This window comes from Sinocyclocheilus rhinocerous, unplaced genomic scaffold (assembly GCF_001515625.1).
Source record: "Sinocyclocheilus rhinocerous isolate Xijiao unplaced genomic scaffold, SAMN03320098_v1.1 scaffold1319, whole genome shotgun sequence".
Taxonomy (NCBI): domain Eukaryota; kingdom Metazoa; phylum Chordata; class Actinopteri; order Cypriniformes; family Cyprinidae; genus Sinocyclocheilus; species Sinocyclocheilus rhinocerous.
In genome coordinates this window covers 231,467-243,163 of record NW_015650691.1, presented here as the reverse complement: position 1 = coordinate 243,163, position 11,697 = coordinate 231,467, and the positions used below count along the sequence as shown (strand labels likewise).

Here is an 11,697-nt window from a genome sequence, read left to right as displayed (position 1 = left end):
AGTCAGTATGGTCAGTATGTCCACCAGAGGGCATTGCAGCTCCTGTATATAAAATGTGGAGGGCTGAAAGTGAAAGGATACTAGTATGTCAATAAGAGCTTGATTAGCTGGTTCAGGTGTGTTTAATTGGGGTTGGAGCTAAACTCTGCAACCTCCAGGACCTCCAGGACCGAGTTTGGGCACCCCTGCTCTAGGAGCATTCTTTAAAAAAAAAAAAGATGCACTTCACTTACTCTGCAAGACACCGGCCCTCCAGGACCGAGTTTGGGCACCCCTGCTCTAGGAGCATTCTTTAAAAAAAAAAAAGATGAAACAACCTCACTTCACTTGTCTGCTGACTTCGAGGTCATTAAATGTTTCATTGCGGCTCTACTCCTGCAAGCCCTCTTAATGAGGGTCCCTTGTTCTTTTACAAAGACCACCAGACAAGCAGACAGCCAACAGACTCAGATCCAGGCAGTGAACCCAGCAGCCTAATAATCACAGTCTGTCTTATTTTGTAAAGGCAATAATATAATTACCCTGGGTATTTATGTAGAATGGCATTCTTTATTTTTTATGCAGAATTAGTTGAATAATAGAGTAAAAAACTGAAATGAATCAAACAGTGTCTTGTTCAGGATGGTACAGAAATGACAGTAGACATTTAAAGAAAAAGTGAAACTTGTAAAAGGCTCATTTCCCTCTTATTGTAACAGTCTCTTGACAGGGAATGACATTTGCTCCTGTAACTGTGCTGCTGGACAACTATTTTATTCAGCTCTTCTAGTGACTAAATGCATCTGGAGTTTAAAAGGATAAAATGAATGAAAAATCTATTTCATTTACTTCCCAAAATGGTGAACATCAAGTGATATCAATCGGTGAACACTGCTCTGCTCTGTGTGTAGATATGCAGGAAAAACAGAGGAACGACAGAATGATCTGAAAATTGCAGATGGAGACAAACTAATGACACAAATGCACAAGATTTGCACTGTTTGTTGTCACCAGCAGAAACGATGAATGAATAATTTACTATTCAAAGCTTTTGTAGAATCAGAACCAGGCTGTGTAAATCGACCAGTGTTTGTACATGTAAGAAACAAAATCATAGTGCCCCACTGCTGTAATCCCTCTATAAATCATTCGATTCAGGAAGCGAGGGAGTTGAGAGCTCTAATCCCCTCTGTGTGCTGACGCAGAGATCACTGCTTCATTCACCCAACACATTCCAGTCCTCAAAATACACAAACATTTGCATTTCTCCCTATCAAAGACACAATTCTACGCTTATGACATAACTGCTTTGGTATCAAGCGTTGACTAATGGTTCAGATGCTTGTGTTTAGCATGATGAATGGATGTGCTAAGGATTTCCTTACAAACATATATCCAACATTGTAGGTAAATCATTTAGCAAGTGATTTATCCACAGTGATTTAATGGTACATTCAATGCAGAGATAATCCCTTAGAAATTTGGGGTTAAGTGCCTTGCTCAAAAGCTCATGGCTCATTCCTGTGGGATAGGCTTTATTTGGAATGTCACATGACCGGAAAACAAGTCTCATTGCATCTGCTTGTCTTGTGTTAACAGCAGTATGAACTGACAACGATATCTAAGAACTTTGAAAGTAATCAGCTAGCCTACTTAGTTCTGTTTATTGTATGCATTTTATTCTATTTTAATATCCAAATCAGGGGTGGCGAACGTCAGTCCTGGAGAGCCGCAGCCCTGCAGAGTTTTGCTTCAACCCTAATTAAACACACCTGAACAAGCTAATCAAGGTCTGAAGGGTTACTAGAAAGCTACAGGCAGGTGAGTTTTAATTAGGGTTGGAGCTGAACTCTGCAGGGCTGCGGCTCTCCAGGACTGGAGTTCGCCACCGCTGATCCAAATGTTAGTGAAAAGAAGAAACTTTTTGATATCAGTTTGCATATGCAATGAACATCAGTTTATTTTTGGAAGCTCTTTTGAAAGCATCTCTGTATTAAAGGGGTCACGAACTGCCTTTTTAAAAATAATTTTGTACTGTTCTCTGAGGTCCACTTATAATGTTATCTAGATTTTTACATAAAAAAACATCATAGCTTATAAGTAATAGGCTATTTTCTGTTTTTTGACCCCCTTCATCAGAACGCTCTGTTAGAATAGGTGTGGCAGATTGTAGACTTGGAAGTAAATGCCCACTGCTATGATTGGCTAACAGTTGTGTATGCTTGACAGCTTACATCCTTCACAGATGGACGCTGCTATGATTTAGCATCCTATCAAATTATATGTTTAACCGACAAAGCAATAGTAATCACGTAAAAAAAAAAAAGTTTTGTTTTGCGACATTACTGTTGGATCCAATATAGCCGGCACAATCTTTCTGAAAATCCTGCGTCGAATTGTGCTTTGATTGTAAATGAATTCGCGGTAAAATGAAGTGAACAAAGGACCATGTTCTTATTGACGTGTTCTGGAACTTCATTAAAAATAAAAAGTTGAAAAGTTAATTCACTCATTCCTAACGTTGGGATCAGAAGGAAGGCAATGCAAAGACTGTTTTTTAAACAGCTTGGCACTGCACAGTGTCTTGTTGTCTTCAGAGCATCTTTATCATTTGGTTTCTGCTTAGACCTGCACGTTTGCCTATCGTTATTTACACTACGTGCACGAATTGGTGGGCGGGGCTAAACAGGCAACGATGTAGAAGCAGGCGTTGATCTTCTGCGGAGGTGGTGTTTATCCACACTATTACATCATAGAGTGGTACATTCTACAAGCTGTTGTTTTGGCAGACTGGCTTCAATATAAGCTGTTGAATCTTACAGGATGTTTTCATAGTACAGTGACCTCCTATATGTCAAAAGATCAAGGGAATTTTTGTCTCTCAGTTATGACCCCTTTAAATGAACCAAAAAAGTGACCTGTTTTACAGAATAATGAAGTTTTTTGCACATAATCTGCATTCAAACCCACAACCTTCTGGTGTCCACCCAACAAGATACTCTACCGTCAGATCAGCACTTTAAAGTCAACATGAAATTGAAATTCATGAAAACATGAAATCACCTCTTTTTTTAAATGCATAATTGATCTTATTTTAAATTATTTGTCTGTGCATAGGCTATTTTTTTTTTTTTTTACATTGTTTTTTTTTAATCTCATTTTAATGTCAATGAACTCAACAGAACATCTACCATTACTTCCATTTTCTGTGGTGTATCTAATCTATGTAGGGAAAATCTCTCACATATTATTTGTAATTTTGACAAAAACATTAATGTATTCTAACTTCAATGCATGAAAAGACCCTGTCTTATTGTTATACCACAGATTTGAGTCAACTAACTTTACTCAATTCAGCAACAGAAAGCTGGATTTCCTTTGATATCTGTAATTCACATACTCTTATATGCATGGATCTTAGGGACGCACCGAAATGAAAATTCTTGGCCGAAACTGAAACAAAATTAAACACTGGCCGAAGGCCGAATACCGAACACGGTTTTTTGAGTTTTTTTCCCCATGTATTTTGCCAATTTTTTTTTCACCATTGCATAAATTAAAAAGCCAAAATGTGCTTTTTACTGTTTTGTCTTGGTTTTGTCAAGCATCTTTGGCAAAAACAAACAGCAAAAAATCTTCTCAGATATTTGTCATTTCTGTCTTGTCGATCTGTGTTGACACACACACACACACACACACACACACACACAGACCACAAATAGAAAACCCAGCCATCAGTCCTTAGTAGATAATTTATTAATTCGCTCAATTAGTTTCATGCACCACTCTCTTCTTTCCAGTGTTTTCTTGTCTAGACTTTTTATGGCAATCTCAACTGTTGAATTTGAGGTAAATCTTCTCTCTCTCGCTCTCAGAACTTTGTGGATCCACCAAAGCCGTCAAGCATGAAGTTAATTAGCTGTGGAGGAGGCGTCTCTGTTCATCCCCCACACACTGCTGTCTCATTTCCGTCCCCACTGGAGATCACACACTCACACACACATACACACACCCTCACATACACATTGCAGAGTCTCTTCACACAACAAACACACTTTGTACTGTTTGCCAGCTGGTGGAGTCACTCTCAGGCCTAAGAGCACATCTCAAGTCAGTCTTTGTGTTTAACTTTTGTCACCTCTACCTGTACTGCAGTCCTGAGAGCAGATCCCAGATCAGTCTGTGTGCTGATCTTTCAGGTGGGTGACAGATAATTAATGGATAGAAGTGAATAGAGCTAAAAAAAAACTACTTCTAGAACTTTTAAAAACTTACTGGGAAATCTCATAATGTCAGGGTTGGAGAGCATTCCATACCTGTCAAATGTCATTTTTTAAATTGAAAGACTTATCTAAATCGGTGGTGCTTATCTTTTTAAAACTGACTCATGAAGGCTAACTGAAAAGTAACTTGGAAAAAAACTAAAGACATTTGGGAAACGTTTGTCATTATATAACAGTTTCAGTCCTGCAATTTGATTGCCTAAGTGGTGTCCTATAGGACTGATTTTTTTTATATACTGTTTTTGTCACTCTGCTTGTCTGTGTTTGTGTGTTCCAGACACACTGTCAGTCTGTGCATCAGGGGCATTCAGTCCATAAAGCTGTGAATGTTCTGCATACCCAAGCCATTTAAAGAATGAGTTCAGGGACTGGCTAAATATTAACATTACTAAAAATATATTGTCATTTGAGGTGAAACATAAGGCTTATATAAAAAAAAATGCTTGGAATGAGTAACTATGTAAAATAATTTCTTTGCCAAACAATGGTAATTTTAGGCAAATCTGTGCTGGTTATGGAGGTACGGAGGAGTTTATCTCCAACACTAATTAAACACATCTGAACCAGCTAAGATTTTCAGACTCAATAGAAATTTCCTGGCAAGTGTTTAGAAGCTGAAATGAGCTAAACTCTGCAAGACGCTGGCCCTTTAGGTGAAGGTTTGGACACCCCTTGATACAAGTAAGTGGATTCATAACAGCTCACCCGATTCATGACAATGTGAATCGTCATTATTTTCTGGCATTTTCATCGCTTTTTGGCAATGTAGGTGATTTCATGCACGAGAAAATCTGTCCATTAATTGCTAGCCCAAACAGAAAAATGCGCTGATGCTGCCAGATCTCGATTACCCAATTTTTTTTTTTAAAGATTTATTTTTGCCCTTTTTGCCTTTATTTTGAAAGTATGTATTGTCAGGAAACAAAATAGGAGAGAGAGAGAGGGGGGTGGGATTGGGAAAGATCCAAAGCCAGGACTCAAACCCAAGATTCCCGTGCCAAAGGTGCTGCCACGAGGCTATCAGCGTCAACAAATCACATTTGGTGTAAAAAAAAAAACCTTGACTAAATGAACAAAACCCTCAACTATATTTTCATTTGCAAAGCTAATTTTGAAAGTCCACTGAAAACTTACTGTATCTTCTCATTTTTGGCATAGAATATGTTGATGACAGTATTTAGCAACATGCTTGCGCAAACTAACTAATAAATAAATATTTATTGTTCTATTTGTTTTCCTCCTTTATTGTTGCATTTGTTTCTCCCATGCTTGACAAGTGTTGACATGCATGTTCTTAAACCGATTACGCTTATTAAGCTGACAACAGGTGTGGTCATGTAAATGCATTTTCTTTTATTGGCCTTTTACTTGATTGCCATATGGTCTTAAATGGCTTAGGTCTAAACTTATCGACGCCTAGATTTTTGCCCATTACCCTGATTTTGCCCGGTATGTAAACACCTAAACCTGTGCTCTTTCAGCTTATTGAAGTGCACAACGTTTCCCTTCTCCTGCTAGAACATATAAAGCAGTGGTTTGTGCTGATTCTAGCAGAGTTGTGTAATATGTGATATGTAACAGGAATGCGTCCTTTCTGCAGATTTAAGTGCATTCAGCCAGAGCGGGTGTTTCGCTTTAGGGGAGGAGGAAATATATCATACACTGACTCTCCTGACCCAAGAAATTATACAAATGTGTTCTCATCTCGTGCAGCCAAAGAAGTGGTAGAAACTAGTTACAGAAACCGTAAACATTAGAGTGTGTACAAGTTTCCTGCTGACATTTTGGCATACACTGAAGTTTGTAATGCTGTAACATCACAACTATCATAATAAATAGAATACTTAAGTGGAATGCGTGGATTCTTATGTTTTGAAATCACAAAATTTAATAAACTGATTTTTGGTAGTCATCAGCATATGGGTGTGAAAGAAAACATGCTAATTGATTCAGTCATTTAACCGATTAATTCAAAAACAGAATAATTAAGGAACAAAACACCACAACATTGTGTTGGTTGGAGACATGCAATGGTTAATTCTGCTTTGACTTCTTTTGGAACTCTGTAAGTAACTGGTAATATTGGGTCTAAGTTACTCAAAGGGATAGTTCACCCAAAAATGTCTCACCCTCATGTCGTTCCAAACCCATAAGACCTTTGTTCATCTTCGGAACACAAATTAAGATATTTGTGATGAAATCCGAGAGCTTTTTGACCCTGCATGGACAGCAACACAACTAACAGTTCAAGGCCCAGAAAGGTAGTAAAGACATTGTTAAAATAGTCCATGTGACAACAGTGGTTCAACTGTAATGTTACGAAGCAATGAGAATACTTTTTGTGTGCAAAGAAAAGAAAAATAACGACTTTATTCAGCAACTTTTTACCTTGCGAGTCAGTCTTCGTTATTTTTGTTTTCATAGTACACAAAAAGTATTCTCGTAGCTTCATAACATTACGGCCAAACCGCTAATGTCACATGGACTATTTTAACGATGTCCTTACTACCTTTCTGGGCCTTGAATGTGTCAGTTGCATTGCTGTCTATGCAGGATCAGAATGCTCTCCGATTTCATAAAAAATATCTTGATTTGTGTTCTGAAGAGGAACGAAGGCCTTACGGATTTGGAACGGCATGAGGGTGAGCAGTTTTTCATTTTTGGGTGAACTTTCCCTTTAATATTAACTGTTTATTAAACTGCTGCATCAAAGCAATATCACATTGCGATCTCGTGCTTACAGCCAAATTCAGAACAGTGTTCTTGCTCGTGTGATATTGCAGAAGTATTGAATAGATGTATGACAAGTAAGCGATAATGCACATACATCTGATTGTTATCACAAAATAAACCCTGACAGGGTGATCATGACCCAGACGCAAAGTTATAATGTACACGGGCTGGATGTACATTATCCCACTTCAATCCATGAAGCACTTTGACACAGTAATCATGCCTTAAAACCTACATCCACCACCCTCAAATGAAGAAGACATGCCTACAATGAAGTGTATCGAATTGCTTTCCTTAATGTTTTCCTCCTTCTCCTGCCAGACCATATAAAGCAGTAGTTTGTGCTGATCCTAGCAGAGCTGCGCCCAGGTACTGACGAAAGACTTCCTGCTGAGCTATAGCTTTAGTTTGTGACTAGAGTATAACATTTCAGATATAAGGTATGGTCCAGCTACTAACACACGTGTGGGACTGTGTCCCTCCCTCATACATTCATGGTTGTATATTTCCAGTGAAACAAAAATGTATTCCCTTGAAGATATGGCAGGTTTTGAAACAAGTGATACAAGCTGCAATTGTTAAACCGTTGTTAGTTTTCTTCCAGCAGCAAGCAGCCTATAGCTTTATCACATCGTATTGTTTGCTGGTGTTTGTAAGCCTGTCATGTTTGTCTCAGATGGGTGATGGATGTGAGGATGTTGCTCCAATGATAATTGATTTCTAATTAATATGTTGATTCTAATGAGAGTCACTCGTTAGGATGTTCTAATCAATTTGATATCTGAATCTCCTTATGTAGCTTTCAAACTTCCCTCAATTTCTCCATCACTCACAGACAACCACACTGATGATTAGCACAACTGAGCTCCTTCCGTCGTCAGACTGATTCCTTTCCACAGATGAGCTCTAAAAGACTGTAACTCACAGGAAGTTGTTTCTCCAAACAGTTGCTGAAGTTCTTAGTCTGGTTGGGTTTGAGTTTCTTCAAGGGGATTCGGGTTTCACCAATGAATTCGTTGTGGCGGAATTTGTCCTCGTCACACACTGAAATCCTAGATGAAAACAAAAGATTGACCGTATGAGTTCTGGCTTGTAGATTTGACGTGTAAAGGAATTATGTAGCTAGTGAGAAGACTTTCATCACCATGTTAATCTGATGTACCATTTCAAAGCTTTCAAAATACATTTCTGATATTATCTAGAACAGTTCTGACCCTGTCTGAACCTACTAATAAAATCTGTACTCCGTTCAGTCAAAGAAATATATGGAGGAGTACATATCCTCGAATCCAGTCAAGTGTTGAAGGCAGGCATTACAAACTGATTCCCCACCACCTGTGCTTCAGAACTGTTTTTGAAAAGCACTTATTCTCTGTCAAATACATAGTGTGACCGGAACCAATTATTCAGTATATCCCATATATTTAGAATCCATAGCAGAAGCTCCATGGGAGGATCTTTTTACTATAGATGCTCATTTGCATTGAGCTTGCTCACTGTGAAATGAGTTTTCTGTGCTATTTGCAGTATCGCCAAGAACCACTTGATCTGTGGGGGTAGGAACAAAGGCACGGCTTCTTTTAGTTTTGCACAGGTCAATAATAACATTTGACTGGATACAGATGAGTAATTCACACAGGAAAAAAGAACTTACTGCTGATATCTCTCGTTTACAGAAAGAACAGATGGCCAGAATAACAACAAATCCATGCGTTGATGAATTGGCTAACAGCAGAAAGAGACAATTATTTCACCAAAATATGAAAATCTCTTTATTTACTCACCCTCAAGCCATTTGAAAGCTAAAGGACTTTCTTTCTGTTAAACTGAGATATTTTGCAGAATATCCTATCTGCTATTTTCCACATAATAAAAGTCCATGACTTCAAGTTCCAAAAAGGACATCAAAAACACCATACACATAACTTCAAAGGAAATATGACTATTGTGTTATTAGGGTTGGGTATCGTTTCTTAGAAATGTGAATACAAGGGAGGTTTAGCTTTAGGCATTTTAATTTAAGCATGTTTAGCTTAGTTAACGGAAGGCTACCTGCTGCCATCAGAGCAAGTGTAATTACTGCATTCACGCGCTCCTCGGATGCGCTCATTTCCCGAGTTGTGCTTTTAAGTCGGGATGTGAAAATAACATGGACACTCTCGTTACTTCAAAGATGTGTTGAATTTGTATTATTAGAGCTTTCCGACTTGAGTTCACATTCATTTTCTCAGTCGGGAAATTATTTTTCACGTGCAGTGCCGCGATGATGTTTCTTACGTCCGTTTCGGAGAACCAGAGGACAAATATTTCAATCGATCGCTCAGGCATGGCACCGAAATGAGGTACCGAAATCTGCGTTTGCATTCGGTTCTAGTACATACCGGTTACATAGGTACCGGTGCCATATTGGTACCGGGTTTCGGTACCCAACCCTATGTGTTATTCAAAGTCTTCTCAAACTATATGCGAGGTACTAAAACACAAGTCAATTACTGAAAATACTGTCTTCTGCTAAGGCTCTCAAATCTCAATCAAGCTTTTGCACATGCATTCAAACCTGGCATGTCATGATAAGTGCGAGAACCAATTGAGCTTATGCACTGTTTATTTTCCTGTGGCTATATGCCATCCAATAAGTTCTCCTAAATACAATTCAAAGTTTAGTATGTTGATCACCAAAAATAAATAAAATAAAAGAAAGAAAGAGAACTTAACTATTATAACTTTTGGGATTTAATTGATTCTCAAGTCTTTGGGAGCAACTAGAAACTATCTTATAACTTGTTTTTGTGAACAATAAAATGTTTAACAAATGAAAACCAGACCCCAGTGTTTGTAGAATGTGTGTCTAAAATGTTTTGGTAACTGAAATCGGATTTGAGACTAGGTTTTGGAAGAGCAAAATAGCAGATTCTATCCAGTGCATCATTTCTGTCATGCCAGCAGAGCTGATCCAGACAGTAAAATTCAGATATATTTTCACTCTAGACACGTCTACTTGTCTCAGGCTCAAGGACTGCTATAATCCTCATGCTTTGCACCTCATAACATGATTGATTCCTTCATCTCCCTCTCCAACAAATATCATAAACTACACAAAACCTACAAGAATATGAGTCACTTTAGGTGTAGTCACTATTACAGAGTAGTCTGATGGTTTATGATCTAAAAACATTTTCATACATGATGCATAGGGGTGTGCCATATCATACCATCCACGATAATACCGGTATACATTTTAACATGATAAAAAAAGTGTCATATCGCGATATTAATAGGCTTGTTTGAGATGAGCAAAATCTGCGCAGAACCGATCACCGGTGATCACCGCGAGATGCATGCCGGTTAGAAAAGTGTCCGAGTTACGTCTGACTTGCTCTGATGTCATGCTGACGTGTGCCAAAAAACTCTTGCGACGGCGAGGCTGCTGTGTCGGATTGTGCAGTCGAGTGCAGTTGCAATTAAAGTAAAAATGGATGAAAAATCCACCTTTCGTATGGAATTAAATAGCAAGCACTTTGAGTGTCTTGTTCATCATATTTATTTTCATATAAAAGCAACAGAACTGAAATGATATCATGTTTATTAGCAACACAGCATGTGAGTGAGAATAACGCAATATCCGCCTTTGATCTCGTTGTTATCTGTTCCACTTCGAGAGATCAGAACTGTCCGTCTTGCCTGCGCTTATTTCACTCCTCCCCTCACTGCAGCCGCCTACTCTCACCTTCATTTCAGGCGAGGCGAGGCGCATCTCAAACAAGCCTAATGATATAGCGACGCGATGAGGTATGGCGGATATACGTTCCCTAGCGCGCACAACAACACCACAAACCCAATAGGTATGTTCGACTTGAAGCAGCGCTGCGCAGACTGATCGGTGTATGACATCAAAGTATCGCGAGAGCGGTTCTAGAGCATATTTGAGCGCACACTCTTACCGTCAAAAATAGGTGAGGCGCATATCTTTAGCAAAGCAGTGTGGAGAGCCGCGGCTCCGCTGGTGTAAACACAAGTATTGACTAGAGTGGCTGCGTCGGAGCTGTAACGCGCCGCAGACGCACGCGTGCAGTGTAGGGGTAAGTCACTCTCGCGGTATTTTGACGTCATACACCGATCGGTCTGCTTCAAGTCGAACACACAGCTGCTGCTGCCACCTTATGACAATATATTTACACTCTGAATTAGGTAGTCTGTCATCGATGACAGTAGCTCATTGGAAAAGGATGGAAAATGCCCTTAATTTTGTTTGCACTAATAAATGCTGCTGCCTGCCAGCTGCAATCACCAATAAAACGTTGTTCTATGTTTTTTTTTCTATATCGTCATAAATAACGTTATCGCAAATATTCTTGAAATATTGTGATATAATTTTGAGGCTATATCGCCCACCCCTAATGATGCATTTGGAGAAAATTGCCCCATCAGGACGTCCAACAATAAAATACATCAAACAGACTAATGCATAAAAGGAGAGTCTAGGATTTCATTCTGAGCGGTGGTGTATTTAGTTGCATTTTATTTTATTATACAGATGAGAAAAGAGGAGCATGAGAGCTGAACACTGCCACCCAATGCTGTCTATCATCAGCATCCACCACTGGCAAGTGGGATAAAAAAAAAGTTTAAAAGTTCTTAATAACTAGTAAGGGGAGGACTCAAATTGAAATAACCTCGTAATCTTAAAACTAATCAGAAGTTT

At 38.8% G+C, this 11,697-nt stretch overlaps 1 protein-coding gene across 1 annotated transcript in view; it reads right to left on the bottom strand.

Annotated features, from left to right (window-relative positions):
• The window catches only part of LOC107712121 (double C2-like domain-containing protein beta), a 236,772-nt gene that overhangs the window by 5,321 nt on the left and 219,754 nt on the right, over positions 1-11,697 (bottom strand). Inside the window, exons 8-9 of the mRNA XM_016517264.1 lie at positions 7,921-8,047; positions 3,636-3,648 (exon numbers count right to left, since the gene is read on the bottom strand). Coding sequence (XP_016372750.1) covers positions 3,636-3,648; positions 7,921-8,047 — 140 coding nt within the window. The remainder of the gene's footprint in view (positions 1-3,635; positions 3,649-7,920; positions 8,048-11,697) is intronic.